The 16,567-nt window shown below is 52.2% G+C and overlaps 1 protein-coding gene across 2 annotated transcripts in view; it reads right to left on the bottom strand.

Annotated features, from left to right (window-relative positions):
- Nucleotides 1-13,552, bottom strand: part of CD5 (CD5 molecule) — a 32,608-nt gene extending 19,056 nt beyond the window's left edge. The window contains exons 1-2 of one of the 2 annotated variants that reach the window (XM_056801642.1): nt 13,328-13,552; nt 634-861 (exon numbers count right to left, since the gene is read on the bottom strand). In XM_056801642.1, the coding sequence (XP_056657620.1) occupies nt 634-861; nt 13,328-13,379 (280 nt within the window). In that variant the 5' untranslated portion in view covers nt 13,380-13,552. The remainder of the gene's footprint in view (nt 1-633; nt 862-13,327) is intronic. The other variant, XM_056801641.1, reaches the window with a different exon arrangement.
- Nucleotides 13,553-16,567: the final 3,015 nt, after the last annotated feature.

A 16,567-nucleotide genomic window follows, 5' to 3' on the forward strand; every position in this document is an offset into this window, starting at 1 on the left:
AGACACTTATTAGCTGTGTGACCTCAGTTTCCTTACCTGTAAAATGGGACTAATAATACCACATGCCTCCCAGGGTTGCTGTGAGGACCAAATGAGATAAAGGTGCAATGTTTGTTATATATTGTAGGTATTATAGGTGGCGCTGAGCCTAGAGTCACAAAGAATAGAATTCAGACTCTTACTAGCTGGGTGACCCTGGGCAAGCCACTTCATCCTAATTTACTCAGTTTCCTCATCTGTCAAATGATCTGGAGAAGAATTTTTTTCCAAGAAAACCTCACATGGGGTCATGAAGAGTCAGTTATGCCTGACAATGACAGAAGGACAAATGAAAAGACAGAATCAGAACTCAGCCTACGTCTTCTATCCTCCTCCTGCTCCCTTGGATGCAAATGTCTCGGGCTGGTGGCAAGCAGAGCAGGGATCCGCCTTGAGCATCCCTGCTGGGTGGCCTCCAGGTCAAGCAAGGCTTCCAGCAGAGGTCCAGAAACCACTGGTTAGGCTTGCTCTAGGGGGATTCCTCTGGCATACAGATTGGACTCAGGTCTGGAAGGCTTTGGTTCTCTCCCCAGGGAAGGGGCTTGAGTTGCGGGGGGTGGGGGGGGAGCATCTGGGCCAGGCCTCAGGACTTACCTTTGCAGACCAGACTCAAGTCTGTGTGGGAGGTATTTCTGGGAAGTCCATGAAAGGAGCAAAGCATCTGCTTGTGTGCCTCTGCTAGGTCAGAGCCATACTTGTAGAGGTCGTCCATATTCTGCTTATTTGGGCATTTCAGGAAAAAATGACGTGTGGCGTTATTGATATTGATCTCAAGGTGGATCTGATTTGGGGAGTCGATGCCCATTGACCTCCTGAGGGACCCTGGGGAGATACAGAAGAGGCAAGGTTGGCCCTGGAGAATCACTGGGCTCTGTGGCTCCCACATTGCTGGTTCTGCCTCCTCTTTCTTATTCCCCAGGACTTTCCTTTCAAGAGGCCAGAAGGTCCTAGTAGATGGCCCTAAACACCGCCCCCCCCCCCAGCTCTAAATCTGGGCTTTACATGAATTTGGGCTGTCTTCATCCTTTCTCTGTGCCTCAGGCTCTTCTGACCTTAATCTTAGGAGGTCTTCAATAACAGACAAATATGTTCTCTTAGAATAGGATATGAGCCCTAGGAAGTTCCAGGGACCAATGTTCTCACCTCCACTCTGCAAATGAGGAGCCTAAGGGCTCTAGAGACAGGAAAAAAAATTTAACCCTTATGCCTTCTGTTTTAGAATCCATATAAAGTATGAAAGACGATCTAGACAATCAGGGTTAAGTGACTTGCCCAGGGTCACCCGTCTAGGAAGTGTCTGAGGCCACATTTGAACTCATGTTCTTCTGACTCCAGGCCTGAAATTCTATTCATTGTGCTCCTAGCTTCCCCAGGCTACTTTAAAAAAAGACCCAAAAACCGTACTTTCTGTCATAGTAGCAATTCTAAGACAAAAGGGTAAGTCTAGGCAAACAGGGTTAAGTGACTTGCCTAGGGTCTCACAGCTAGGAACTATCTGAAGTCAGATTTGATCCCAGATCTTCCTGATTCCAGGACTGGATCTCTATCCAATGAGCCACCCAGCTGCCCTTGACATGGAGTTTCTTGTCCAACCTCACAGAGCCAGGAAATGCCAGAGCCCTATCTTTTTACGGGGAACATCAAGAGATTTTAGAGTTGGAGACCTTCTGGTCCAGGTCCCTCATTTTATGGATGGGGAAACTGAGGCCCAAAGATGAGCAGCTTGAAGTCCTCCAGTCAAATGTCTGGATTTTTTCCAATGCATAAAAACATCTCAGAAAAAAAAATGGGTTGTGCTCTCTCCATGATTCTGAATGATATTCGAGTTTAGTATTTATAATGGAATCTGTAGATAATGCATGTGTAAACCTGAGCTTCTGAGTGCCTCAGGGGATGGGTGTAGACTTGTGGGTGACACTGTACAGTTTCCGCACAGTGGGTGAGTGTCTCTTTCTGACAACTCCCATTTTTTCTTTTGAGTTTGTAAGTTTCTCGAGACTACAAGTTCCCCCACTGCTCCTCTGAAGGGGTCCGCCGTGGTCCTCCGTGACAGAAAGAGACTGTGGAGACAACCCCAGGGTCAGAGAGAGTGAGCAAAGAGGCACAGACTTGGTTGAAATAACAACCACCCAGGAAACCTCCCCAGACATTTCTTGGTGCCCTAGAGATGTCCCAAACTTGGTGCTTGTGGAGCTGGTGAGTTCCCTGTCACTTACTATCATGCTTTTGGAGAGGGAATCATCTGGTCCAGGCTCCTCACTTTACAGATGGAAAAACCAAGATTCCACAGGGGATGGAATTCCTTCCATCTCAGAGAGAACCTAAGATTCTGTGCAGAGGACCTCAGCTGAGGCATTTCTGAGGGCAATATCAACCCCCCCCCCCAAGGGAAGAGATGGTTCTGAGCTCAGTGCCTGACACACACGTGCGTGTGCGTACGTACACACACACACACACACACACACACACACACACACACACACACACACACATCCAGTGCTTAATAAATCCTTATTCAGAGAATCCTAACTCTAGAGTGAAAGACTTCAGAAGCCATCCAATCCCACTTCCTTAAGATGAGGGAACTGAGGCAGGGGCAAGGGAAGAGACTTATCCAAAGTCACAGAACGGAGCTGGCTATGCTGGGTGGGCATTCAAACCTCTGCCACACCCAGGGCCAGGCCCTTTGATCGGAGAGGCGATGGACTCTAGTGTCCTCTTCCTCTGGCCATGCCCTTCATATTCCTTTGGGGCAGACCCTGTCCGTCGCTACCGGCCAGCCTGGCTCCATATCAGAGCCTTCAGGGTGAGAGTTGGAGCATAGCCAGAAAAGCCAAGTGTGTGTGTATGAGAGAGAGAGAGACAGACAGACAGGCAGACAGAGACAGAGAGACAGACAGAGAGGGGGAGAGTCAGAGACAGATAGAGAGAGAAAGACAGAGAGAGACAGAGAGGGAGTGAGGGAAAGAGAGAGAAGAGGAGAAGAGAGGAGAGGCTGGCTGCTCCCATTTTTCTTACTACCTATCAAAGGTGCTTGAAATTCTACCAGTAGAGATTAATTTCTTTGTAAGGTCCCTGATTAAAATAGGAGGGACACACCGTTAGCTGCTACCTGCTGTCCTCTTAGCCATAGAGACTATCATAGCAGATTTCTCAGACTGTAACAACAGGGGCCTCAAGAGTCTCCCCAGAAGGCCTTGCTATACAGGTGGACGGAGCACAGGCTCTGGAGTCAGAGGACCTGAGTTCAGATTCCCTCCTCCCATGACCTTGGAGAAGTTCCTTAACTTGGCCCTCTAGAGTCTAGCTTCTGCCTCTGAGTCTCGCAGACCTACAATGCTTCCTCCTCAGGTCCTTGGTTGCTTTGAAAGCTCAGCTCACTCTCGTCAGGTCTTTCCCCGTCCTCCCTCAGCAGCTCAGGCTTCTTTCTCTCCATAGCCTCAGGTCGCTGTTCTGGGCCTCAGTTTCCTCATCTGTAACCCTGAAGTTTAGGCCTGCTCTGGCTTCAAGACTGGAGAAGGTGATTGGTAGGCTGAGGGCGATGGCCGCCATCTTTCCTCCTGACTTTCTGGGCCCCAGAAACCTCTTGAAAGGCCTGCAATTTCCCTGGACCCTTTGGGCCTCTGCTGCCAGAGCCTCTGTTTTAAGAAGGAGGCCCGGGCCACATCTTCGTCCTTCCCAGGCCCAGCCCCTGACCCTCCCAGATTCTCTTCCCCTCCCTCCCCCCTTGCCTTTGGGCTTCCCCACTAGAATCTGAGCCTCTAGAGGGCAGGGAAGTGTCTTCTTTCTGATCTCATCTCTATTTTTCAGTTGTGTCTGGGACCCCATTTGGGGTTTTCTTGGCAGAGACACCAGAGAGGTTGACCATTTCCTTCTGCAACTCATTTTACAGATGAGGAAACTGAGGCCAACAGGGTGAAGTGACTTGCCCAGGGTCATACAACCTGCACATTTCTGAGGGCAGATTTGAACTCAGGAAGAGGCGTCTTCCTGACTCTAGATCCGGTGCTTTCTGCACTGTGGTGCCACCTGGCTCATGAAGTAAATGCTTAATAAATACTTGTTGACTATTTCACTTTTGTCCATGCTGGACCAGCTAAGGGTGGTTCCCCTCCTCTTCTTGTCATCTGTGAGACCTTGGAGAAGTCATTTCTCTGAGCCTTGGTTTTCTCCCCTGGAGAATGGCATCGACAAGATGGCCAGCTTGAGCTCTGCCTTTTGTGGGTGAGCCACAGAGTCACAGAGCCAAGATGGCACAGGATGCATCTTACCAGGAGCATCCTTAAAGGCTGACTTTATTTTAAATTCCTAGTCAAGGCCCTGAATACAGAGTCAAAAATGGAACGTTCTGGACCCTCGAGGAGCCTTTGCATTCCGATGGGGCCACTAGAGGACTCCTGAGCTTGACCCCCTCCTTTTAGTCCTGGATAACCCACGGCCCAAGGCCACACACTAAAAGTAGAGTCAGGATTTGAACTCAGGTCTTCTGGCATCCCGTCCAGTGTTCTCTCTCCCATCCCCTGATAATGCCCTCCAACCTCTCTTGAAGTGTTTTTTCAGCTATTAACATTTTCAGACCCAGAAGGAACCTCAAGGCCCATCTGACACGGGTGATAGCTTGTCTTGACAATCTCCCTGTCCAGAGGCCACCTGTCTGACTTCTGCTTGAAGACCTGCCATGACAGGGAGCTCACTACCTCTCACTCACAGAATGCTCCAAACACATTGATGTTCAATCATCAACACATTGATGATTGGCATTGATGGATTTGGCTGCCTGGATAGATTGATTGAAATTCTGTGAACCGAATGCTGTGGGTATTGTCATCCCCATTTTGTAGATGAGAAAACTGAGGCTCAGAGGGGAAATGATTTGCCCAAGATGGCCAACTACAGGGCTGTCCTACCATGTTGTAATCCAATAGTCTCATTTATCTAGTCCTAAGGAGACAGGGCTTGCCTTGAAGGCGTCCCCCCAGTCCTAACCTCGGTTTCTCCCCCTTTCTCTAGGAAGTCCTCTTCCTGAGAGCGCCCTCCCCAGTTTACCGCCTCTGTCTGGTGTGAACACAATGATGGACCCATTTACAGGCACCATCTTTTTGCCTTTGTAGGTCCAGCACAGTGCTGGGCACACACACCTTTTACAAATGCTTGTTGACTGACCGATGGACGGACCAATGCCCTCCAGATGGCCCTGAACCTTCTCTAGTGGCTCCAATGGAAGCTTCTTCCAAGTAGGGGTTGTTTCATTCATTGGCTTTGGAGCTCTTGTACCTGGCACACAGTAGGTGCTCAAGAGATGCTTGTCAATGATTCGGCTGTCTACACTGGACGCCTTAGTGACTCTACTGAAGAAGGCAGAGCTGACACCATCATGGCGCCCAGGGCTTTTGCTTCTGGTTCCTTGGTGGGAAGATCACTGGGACAGAACCCTTTTCCCTTTGGCCATGGACTATCGTAAAGGGCGCCATTTTTAAAGGGCTTTACCGTGTGCCGAGCACTTAACAGACACAACCCCAGCTGGGGGGTGGCCTGGTCTGAAGTCAGGGAGACCTGGGTTCAAATCTGATCTTAGACATTTCCTACCTGGGGAACCCTGGACAAGTCACTTAATCCTCTTTGCCTCAGTTTCTTCATCTCTGAGGGAAAATGAACTGGAGAAGGAGATGGAAAACCACCCCAGTATCTTCTTCCTTTTTTTTTTAACCCTCACATTCTGTCTTAGAGTCAATACAAAGTATTGGTTCCAAGGCAGAAGAAGGGCTAGGCGGTGGAGGTTAAGTGACGAGGAGCTAACCAGCTAGGAACTGTCTGAGGTCAGATTTGAACCCAGAACCTCCGGACCAGGCTCTCTAGCCACTGAATCCCATAGCTGCCCCAACTCCAACACCTTCACCAAGAAAACCCCAAATGGGATCACCAAGAGTCAGACATGACTGAAACAACTGAGCAACAACAGACAGCATTCCCTAGTGGATAGTGAGGCATTCCTCAGACTCGGGAGAGCTGGGTTCAAATCCTGATTCTGAGATATACTGTGTGACTCTGGACTATTTCTTTTTTTTTTTTTAAACCCTTACCTTCTGTCTTGGAATCACTACTGTGTATTGGCTCCAAGGCAGAAGAGTGGTCAGGGCTAGGCCATGGGGGTCAAGTGACTCGCCCAGGGTCACACAGCTAGGAAGTGTCTGAGGCCAGATTTGAACCTGGGACCTCTCCATCCACTGAGCTACCCAGCTGCCCCAACTCCGTGCTATTTCTGAGCATCCTCTTCTCCCCATCTGCACCAGTGGAGGGAGTTTCCCCGCCTGGAGCTTCTCTGCGCCAGTGAACTCACAAGTCTGGCCACTGTCCCTTAACAACCCCCTTCGGGGCACTGTTCTAGGCATTTTGCACACGCATGTCTAGACATATAAACATGCCCGTACATGTATGTTTCTATGTAAATGTATGTCTATCCAGTCATATACACGCATGTTTCCATAAATAAATACGTGTATATTTCTAGAAATCAACACGGCTTTTTGTAGATAAATCTATACGTCTACCCGATCGATACACAATCCACAATATGTTTAGAGAAATACACATAGATTTCGAGGTATGTTTACATCTACATAGGCTTGCAGACATGTATAAAATACACGTCTATGTTCCTATGTAAATATATGTCTAGAGGATTCGCACACACCCACATATTTATATGGATTTTCTCCAGATGCGGCTCAGAGGGATGACACAAGTGGTCCGTGATTCCACAGCTAGTAAATATCAGAGGTCAGAATTCGAACCCAGAGCTCACAGCTGCAGCGCGCTCTCCCCTCTCCCAAGCTTTCCCATTCGCCCGGGAGCGTCCCTGTCGCAGAGTCTGGCGCAGAGTAGGCAGGCTCCTAGTAGATGTAGGCGGACCCATTCTCATTTGAGAGATCACCGGGATGCCCATCGGCCAGCATTCCTGCTCCTTGGAGGTGCCTCGGGGAGCCGATCTCTTGGCCCTCCCAGGAGAGACCTTGGTCAAGTCAAGTCCACAACCATCCCTGGGGTCCTGAGCTAAGCGAAGGAGGAGAGCAGAGAGGCACGGACTGTGCCCTCACTCCCTGGTAGTCAGCCTGCTCTCCGTCCGTAGAGCTCACACCCGAGTTCAAATCCCACCTCAGACTCTTGCCAGCTTGGCCTCTCTCAGGCTCAGTTTCCTCATCTGTAAAATGGGGCTAATAACCGTCTCTAGTTCCTAGCGTTGGTGGGAGGATGAAAGGGGACAATCATCACGGTGCTTTGCCAGCCTTCAAGCTCTCTAGGAACGCTAGCTAGGATGACGGACTGACTGAACCGGGTTAGACCGCGTCAGCCCAGGGTAGAGGCTGTCCACAGAGGGGAGGCTGCCGCTCTCAAGGATCTTCCACCAAATTGCCTTTGCGTTGCTGCTGCTCCGGCCGCACCGATTTCCCACAATGCTGGAAGCTGCAGCGGCTGCCTCCGGCCTCTCCGCACATCCTCTCTTTGGCGTTTCAAGCCCCGGCCATCTCCAGCCTCCAAACAATTATATACTCATTCTGGCTCCCGCTGGCCTCCTTACGCTTCTTCTCAGTCACAGATGGGGAGGAGGGGAGGGTCTTCCTTGGCCGCCGTGTCTGTGCCTGGCCCGTGCTCCCTGCCACCTTCTCCCCGGGGCGCATCGCAATGCCCTCCTCACCATTTCCCTCGCAGAGACCCGCGTCTATGCTTGGAGACGGGAGAGCCGGGCCTCCTCTAGTGCTCGCTGAATGACCCTGGGCCAGTCCCTTCCCCTGTTGGCCTCCGTTTCCCCATCTGTAAAATGGGCTGGAGAAGGAAATGACCAAGAGCCCCCGGATGGGGTCAGGAAGAGCCGGACGTGACCGGTGCGACGGAACGTGATGGCGGCCTGAGACGCGGACCAGCCGGGCTCCTTCTTGTCTTTGAGTTCCCGGCCCAGCACGAGGCAGAAGGGCTGCGCCGGCCGTCCCTAATTCACTGGCATCGACTAAGGAAAGAAACGGATTCGGACTCTTCCCCGGAAGGCCAGATCCTGAAGCTGGAGCCGGCCGCCAGCCGAGATGGGAATGAAGATGATCCTCCCCATTTTAGAGCTATAATAACTGAGGCCCACTGAGGCTACATCAAGAGGCCACTCTCGGCTTTATCTCCAGGAAGGGGTAGCTGCTTCCCTCTGGCTTCCTAGAGCCTGTAGACAGTCCCCTGTAGCAGGACCCCTCAGGAACACGGCAACCAAGCGCTACCTCTTCCTGGCATCACGGGACCTGGATTCAAATCCTGGCTTTGCCAGAGTCCCTTCACCTCGTTTCTTTGCCTATAAAAGGAATGTTGACCTGGGTGGCTTCTAGAGCTCGAATCCTCTGGTTCTCCTCAGAACCCGACCCATCGCGGCAGGAGCTCCGTAATCCTCCACTCACTGGGCACCTCCTCCAGCCCTGGGGCTCTCGGGGCTCCCCGGCTCATGTCTGTCCTTCTTTAAAGCATTCAAAAGGGGGAGACGGTGTCCTAGTCATTGATCTCTTTTGTCTTTTCCTTCTCCCAGACACGCAAGGGAGACTGAAGTGAAGAGAGGAGACACTGCGGACCCAAGGTCACCGGACAAAGAGATGCCAGAGAGAGGCCTGGGACCCCCCGCGCCACTGGCTAAGCCTCCTATTTTCTCTTCTAGACAGGCTCCATCTTACTTATCCATCCCCCAGGTGGAGGGGCAGAGGGAGAAGGGCCACCAAGGAAAGAAGACTCTGGATTTGGAGCTGGAGGGTCTGAGTTCAAATCCTGAAAGTTCTCTCTGCCAGTGAAATCCTAGGTCTGGCTCCCCCTTTCTTTCTCCCTGGCTTGTCTTGCTCAGTACATCCTCGGATCTTGGAGGCGGACTGACTCCCTTTTCTCCTGCCATGGCCCTGCTGGCCCCTCACGTGGAGGTCTCTGAGAAGAGGTTAGCAGGCAGAGGCTGCGGGGCTGGGCCACCGAGGAGCCCATCTGGATTGGTGCTTTAGCCCCAGGGTGGGAGAGGGCTTGGTGTCCCTTTGCTAAGGATGAGGAGGTGACATGCCTGGAGCCGGCAGTAGCTGCCACAGAGGGCCTCCCATCATGCTTTTCTGAGAGTCATTTCCTTTCCTTCCTTCTTTGTTCTAAGCTTGGCAATGCCACGAGGCTTTGGGGTATGATAGTGACTACATTTTAATTCAAGTCCTACCTGCAGCCTAACTGGCCCACCAGCCTCAGTTTGACCATCTGTCAAATGGGGATAAGGCCCACGTAGGTCCTTTCCTCGCCAAGTGGCTGAGGCTCCAACAAGGTACTGTAAGAGGCTCGATCAGTGTCAGTCTTTCAGATCTGAAGGTCGGGGGAGAAAGCCGTAAAGCATGTCCCAAGGGTCAGTCTCCAGGGCCTTGCTTGGCTGGTTTCTGGGGGTTTAGGAGAAGACACCTCCAATGCTCTGGCCCATCCTTCCTCTCTTCTGCCCTCTGGAAGGGCGCCCAATGGGCCTAGACGGTAGAGCGGGTCCTAGGTTTAGGCCTGCTCCCATTTCTCTGGACTTGGCCTGGCTCAAGAAACTGAGCTTTGAGCTGGAAAGGACCTCGGAAATAGTTTTAGCCACGTCCTTGTTCAGTAGAGGTAGGGTAGCTGGGTGCGGAGAGCACAGGACGGGAGCCGGAGGACGTGGCGGCTGGAAGGACCTTCAAGGCCTTCTAGACCAAGTCTTTGGTTTCATTACTGGGGAAACAGGTAGCAAGTGGCAAGATAAAGAGACACTCAACATGGCGCCAGTTCCATCCCATCACATGTTGGTGCTTCTATAAATGGGGGGGGGCAGGGTTGGCCTCAAAGCTCTGCTTGTTGTCCTTCATATTCAAAGAAGACCCAAATGGCACGAATTGGACTTGAGCGAGACAGAGTGGCGCAAAGGCCTCCGCCTCACGCTCTCTTCCTCAGTCATCCACATCCAGTGGGAAGACCAAAGTCGGGATGCCTGGATGGCTTGGAGGGCTTCGAGGGTCAGGGAAGACGAGCATCTCTTTCAGGACTGCCCATCCTCTGTTGGGCTCCACCCGGCCCCCAGCTCCAAACATGAGTGCCCAGAACCGGGCTTTTAGGCTAATGTAACAGCCGGGGCTCGGGCCTTCAGGGAGTCAGGGGACGCTGACCCCAGCCCTAGGAAGACTTCCTTTGGCGGAAGGGGCAGACGAGAATGATTTGTTTCAACGGTCATGAAGGCGGCGGAAGTGGGCGCTTCGGAGGGCTTAGCTCAAAATTCTACTTCCTGGACAAGGATGAGCCCAAAGGAACAGGAGGACCGAGCGCCTGGGCCTTCCCTAAGGCCTCCTCTGCAGCAAGAGACAAGACGGGCCAGAGGGATGGAGGAGGAGGCCACGAGCTTTCCAGCCACCCAGAGGCCCGGCCAGCTGCTCCCATCTGCCCTCCCAGATGCCCAGGCTTCCCCTCCCCAGCCAAAGGGCATTGGGTGCCCCATAGAGCCAAGAGGGGTGTCTCCAGGGGAGGACAACTGCTCTCTAGACAAAGGGCCTCCATGGTCAGTGGAACCAGAGGCCTCGAGGCCAGGGACGGGGTCTCTCTCTCTAACCGCTGTGCCTTGAGCAAGGAGTCACACACAATAGAGCAACCTCATTGGATGGAACAGAGCATCCATTCATTGACTCTTGGGCCTACGTGGCCCCTTTCCATTGCCTAGGACTGGAGTTATCAGGCCTCCCGACTCTCAGCCTCTTCTTGGGGGCTCTGTGGAGGCCAGGTTGGGGGGGGGGCAGAGCAGCCTCTTGGCTTCTCTCTCCCCAGCTGGTGGGACTCTTTTTGTTTTTTTTTCCATGACCTGGATAGAGATTTTCCTATGAGCCTGAGTCGTTTCCTGTCACCCCTGCCCAACCCAATCACACTCCACTCGAGTCTCAATCTCTCTCTCTCTCTCTCTCTCTCTCTCTCTCTTCCTCTCTCTCTCTCCCTCCCTCCCTCTCTCTCTCCCTCTCTCTCTCCCTCTCTCCCTCCCTCTCTCTCCCTCTCTCTCTCTCTCTCTCTCTCTCTCTCTCCCTCCCTCCCTCTCTCTCTCTCTCTCTCTCTCTCTCTCTCTCCTCCCTCCCTCCCTCTCTCTCTCTCTCTCCCTCTCTCTCTCTTTCTCTCTCTCTCTCTCTCTCTCTCTCTCTCTCTCTCTCTCTCTCTCTCTCTCTCTCTCTCTCTCTCTCTCTCTCTCTCTCTCTCTCTCTCTCTCCTCTCTCTCTCTCTCTCTCTCTCTCTCTCTCTCTCTCCTCTCTCTCTCTCTCTCTCTCTCTCTCTCTCTCTCTCTCGTCTCTCTCTCTCTCTCTCTCTCTCTCTCTCTCTCTCCTCTCTCTCCTCTCTCTCTCCCTCTCTCTCTCTCTCCTCTCTCTCTCTCTCTCTCTCTCTCGTTCTCTCTCGTCTCTCTCTCTCTCTCTCTCTCTCTCTCTCTCTCTCTCTATCTCTCTCATACACACACACACACACACACACACACGCTTCCATTGTTGGCTTTGTTTGGATCTGGGTCATGGGTTCAAGGGGTCCTTGCCAATGGCAGCCACGTTGGGTTCTGTCCCTCCCCCATCAACCATTGACACTCCCATCAGGAAGCTTGGGTGGCATCCAGCCAAAGTCGTCCACTCAAGGCCCATCCCTCTCCCCTTTCTGAAGAGCATGGCTGCTTCTGGGGCACCTCTGGGGTTCTGGTTCCCTCTAAGGGGTCCTGTGCGAATCTGAGCCAGAACAGGACACCAGAGGGGACCTGAGCCAGGTTGTTGGACTTTAGGACCCCAAGAACATCTATTCAAACCCCTTCATTTTACAAATGCAGGAAACTGAGGTCTAGAGAGAGGCAGTGACTGGTCCAAGGTCACCTAATTAGTTATGGGCCAGCACGCTTGTTTGTCCCAGTCTAGTGTGGTTTCGACTAACTATATCTTACTGCGTCCTTGGACCCAGCAGATGGTCCTTACAAGGTCTGCGGCGTCTTGTTGGGGATGGGAAGGAGGGCTTTGTGGATGGACGTTGGTGAGGGGTCCCGGAGAGAAAGCCTGAGCCCTTTGGGATGGGCTTAGCTTGATGGCCAGACACCATTTCAGGTCCGTTTGGAGAGCCAATTGGCAGTCAGGATGCTCCAAGCTCTGCTTGACCCCTTGGGCCTAGACCCTGTCCACCTGCTCCTTCCCAGATCAGGCATGCTCTGACCTTTGGGGTAACTGGGTTTGGGTCGGGGGACCACGGCAGAGCCTAGAGCTGGAAGAGACCTCAGAGCCCTCTTGTCCAAGCCCCTCATTCTCTAGATGAGACACAGAGAAGGAAATGCCTGCCTGGGTCCTACCCAGGGTCAGTGGCGAGCTGGGATTTGAACTCAGGACCTCTGACTTCAATCTGAAAACTGTTTCCTTGCTGTCCCCCCTATTGTGTCCTCTGCACTGTCCCAAGACCTCAGAGGACCCTGATGTCTGGTAACGGCAAGGGTTGCTCTTGGCATCCCAAGAGTCCAGCCTGCTCTGGCCACTACTATGGCTGCCGTCCATATGCCGGGCATCCGGGCATCTCCAGTGCCCTGGAGAAGGACGATGAGCCTCCCTTCTCCCCATGAGGGCACACCAGGAAGAAAGAAGGCCAATACCTTTATAAAGGGAATCTAAGCAAGGGAGGTGTTGATGGGGCCGCCCGGAGGGATGGGAAATCCGAGTTCTGGGGCAGACATTGGGGCCCTCCACCTCCACATCCGAGCTGGATGATAGGATCAGAACTTTAGGCCTGAAAGGAACCAATGGGCCCAACCCAAGCCCCACTGCAGAAGAGGAAACTGAGACCTGGAGCCTGGGTGGAAGATTCACCAAGGTCATACTGGTGGTGAATGATAGCACCGCTGCCCCAAACTCTCCATTTCTCTGCTCTTGGCTTTTCTCCTTTTCCTAGAATTCAGAACTGGGACTGAGCTTAGAGGGCCATCGCCTCCTCTTACAGATAGGGAAACTGAGGCCCTCCTCAGACCCCTCAGGGTGGTGGGACACCGATAAGATGGGAAAGAACAGAGACAGGATCTGGACTCATTCTCACTGACCTAAAAGCCAGCCCTCCATTCATTGGACACGACAGCCACGTTCACCCCCCAAGGACATGCACTTCCCCCAATGGGGGAATAACCTACCCGGTGCCAGGCCACAAGTTCAATCCCAGAGCCCAGAAGCGGGCCAGCCTCCCCCAGCCCCCCAGCCCCCCATCTCCTCTCTACTTTTGCTGCCTGTCTCCAGGGCTTCTGTGGAAGACTCACCCAGCATCCCCAGCAGGCAGAGCAGCATCAGCGGCGACCAGCGGAGCCCCATGGGCAGAGCGCTTCTCCGGCCTGAGGGGAGCCGGTGGGCAGGGTGTCTGCTCCTCGGTGCTCTGCTCCCCAGAAAGAAGGAGGAGGATGGGGGGGTGGCGTCGTGGGCTTCTGCGTCACTTGTATTTGAAGACTGAACTGCCAACTTCCTCCAAAGCAAACCACCCTCCCTGGCCCGGGCTCATGAGCCTACTGGCGAGCCAGCAGCCGGCTTCCTCTCCTTGATTCTTGAGGGCTGCTGGGCTCCCAGTCCCTGAGCTGGAGGGGGAGGCCAGCCTTGGCCGGGGCTGGGAGCAGGGGGTGGAGGAGCCGGGGCACCCCTAGACCACAGTTAGCTCTGGGAGCCTTAAATGGGTCCCAGAGGAGGAGTCAGTCATGTGTCTGGAGGACCAGGGACCTGAGACCTGGGCGTCCTAGCCAAGGTCCTGGGGTCCCAGCCAGGGCCACCTTAGGGCCACATGGGGGGGACAGCTCTGAGGAGGTGGCTGCATTAGGGGCCTCCCCTCCTCGCCTTGGGGTGACTTCCTGCTCCCTGAGGGGGACCCCAGGGGCAAAAAGATGTGTTTGGGTTGTGCCCATCAGCACGGGGAGGGGGACAGAGTGGGCTTGCTTCTGGGTGCTCACTGGGGTGTTCACATATGCCTTTCTCCGTCTGCACTGACTTCCTATCTTCCCCATGTGGCTACTGTTTGAGGCTTTTTCTTCAGAGGAAACAGGAAATAATCCCCCTGTTCTCTGTGCACCATGGGCTGGGGCTCAAGCTGCTGGAGAGGTGGGGAGGGAGGAGGCCTGGCTGGGGCCTGGGACAGGGTCTGGGGCCCCCAACTTAGTCAAGGGAGACAGCAAGGGGAAAAAAGAACTCCATTTAGAATCACAAGACCTGAGTTCAAATCAACGCCTCTGACACTTTCTACCTTGGACCATTGGGCAAAAAAACTTCACTTTTCTGGGCTTTTGGTTCCTTTCTATAAAATAGGATGGTTGTCAGTCAGTCAAGGATCATTTACTAAGCGTCCAGGTGTCAGGCACTGTGCTAAGCATTGGGGATGCAAAGAGACAGGAAAAAGAGGACTTGACCTCAAGGAGCTTCCATTCTAACAAGGGAGATACCATGCCACCAACTATGTACGTGTTATAGGGAATATGGGGTTGATGGCAGGTAGGGAAGGCACTGAGGGTAGGGGACCAAGAAAGGCAGAGGTAAGATCTGGACTGTCTCGAAGTGGGGCTAGAGGCAGAAATGAGGAAGGAGGCCTGGGAGACAGCCAGAGGAGACGCAGAAAGTCGTGGCTTGTGTGTGAGCCTCAGCAAGAAGACCAAATCCTGGGGTCCCTTTTAGGGAGGGTGGGAAGGGTCATGTCCTGAAGGACCTTAAATGCCAGAGTGAGGAATTTGTATTTGAATTTGGAGGAAATGGGGAGCCAGAAGTGTTTATTGAGTACTGAGTGACACAGTCACTAATAAGTAGTGGAGCCAGGAACAGAATTTAGATCATGGGATCAAAATCATGGATTCGGGAGCAGAAGGGACCTGAGAGTACAAAGAAAGAAACGGAGGCCTAGAGATAGTAGGAAAAGTTTTGAGGTCACAAAGAGGCAGACTTTGAATTCGAACCCAGGTTCCAGATGCATTTCCCTTCCTATCACACCAGGCCAACTTTTTGATTATAGGTAAAAAGCAAAGATCTAAGAAAAGAAACCAGAGCTGGAACCATAGTGAAGATTTAGTTATTTTTTTTTACCTTGAGCAAAAATAACTGGTAGGAGGGCAGCTGGGTGGTTCAGTGGATTGAGAACCAGGCCTAGAGACAGGAGGTCCTGAGTTCAAATCTGGCCTCAGATACTTCCTAGCTGAGTGACCCTGGGCAAGTCATTTGACCCTCATTGACTAGCCCTTATCACTCTTCTGCCTTAGAACCAATACAGAGTGTTGATTCCAAGATAGAAGGTGAAGGTTTAAAAAGAAAAAAGAAAAAAATGACTGGTAGAGGCAGGGGTGGTGGAGGAGCAGAAGACAGTCTGAGGGGAAGGGAGTACCAATGGGCCACAGTCATGCTTGGAGAGCAGGTAGTCCAGCTGCAAGTTGGGAGATGTGGGGAGGCAGGACTCAAAGAGGGGCCCAGCCATAACAGGTCCTCCTGGGAAGAAGCTCACCCAAAGCCAGTTCTAGATTCTGGTCCTGCCCTTGACCCATCAACAAATGGGCTTTTACTGGGAAGACTCAGACACAGTCCTGAGTTTGTTAGGGGAGACAAGGTAATTATCTGGGAATGGATTAACTCTTAATTAGTGTAGATCTTCAAGGGGTTTACCTTACCATAGCACCCTGGGGATTAATATCCCCATTTTTCAGGTGAGTAAATGAGGCTCAGAGGGGATAAATGGCTATCAAAGCCATGCTGCTAATAAGTTCCATTGCCAAGAGTGGAACCCAGGTGTCCAGACTCAACAATACTCTCCTAGGCACTGGGAAGACAACTCTTCTTAGAAAAAGGGGAGAATTGGGGTACATAGACTCTAAAGTTCCTTCTGGATCTGATGTTCCAGTTTCCAAGGATATTTTCAGTTTTAATACTCCATGTTCCGTGTTCCAACAACCATTCCAGCTCTGATATTCTCTGTTCTATGTTCTGAAGTCCTTTCTAGCTTTGACACCCACCCAATCAATTAATCAATGAGCATTTATTAAGGTAGTTAGGCATAGGGGGCTATAGAGCTTGGAATATGGAGTCAGAAATCCTGCCTTAGGATGCCCTTTGGTCGGGGAACGACTGAACAAATTGTGGTATCTGTTGGGGATGGAATACTATTGTGCTTAAAGGAATAATGAACTGGAGGGATTCCACGTGAACTGGAAGGACCTCCAGGAACTGAAGCAGAGTGAAAGGAGCAGAACCAGGGGAACATTACACTGTGGCACAGTCGAATGTAACTGACTAGTAAGTATGCCCTGACCCAGGACAGTTCTGAGGGATTCATGAGAAAGAAGCTCTCCGCATCCAGAGAAAGAACTGTGGGAGTAGAAACGCAGAAGAAAAACAACTGCTTGTTCACATGGGTCGATGGATATATGATTGGGGATGTAGACTCTAGTGCAAATATTAATAAAATGGAAATAGATCTTGATCAGTGAAACATGTAAAACCCAGTGGAATTGCTTGTTGTCTACAGGAGGAGGGTGGGAGAAGGG

Source organism: Monodelphis domestica, chromosome 6 (assembly GCF_027887165.1).
Source record: "Monodelphis domestica isolate mMonDom1 chromosome 6, mMonDom1.pri, whole genome shotgun sequence".
NCBI classification, from domain to species: Eukaryota; Metazoa; Chordata; class Mammalia; order Didelphimorphia; family Didelphidae; genus Monodelphis; species Monodelphis domestica.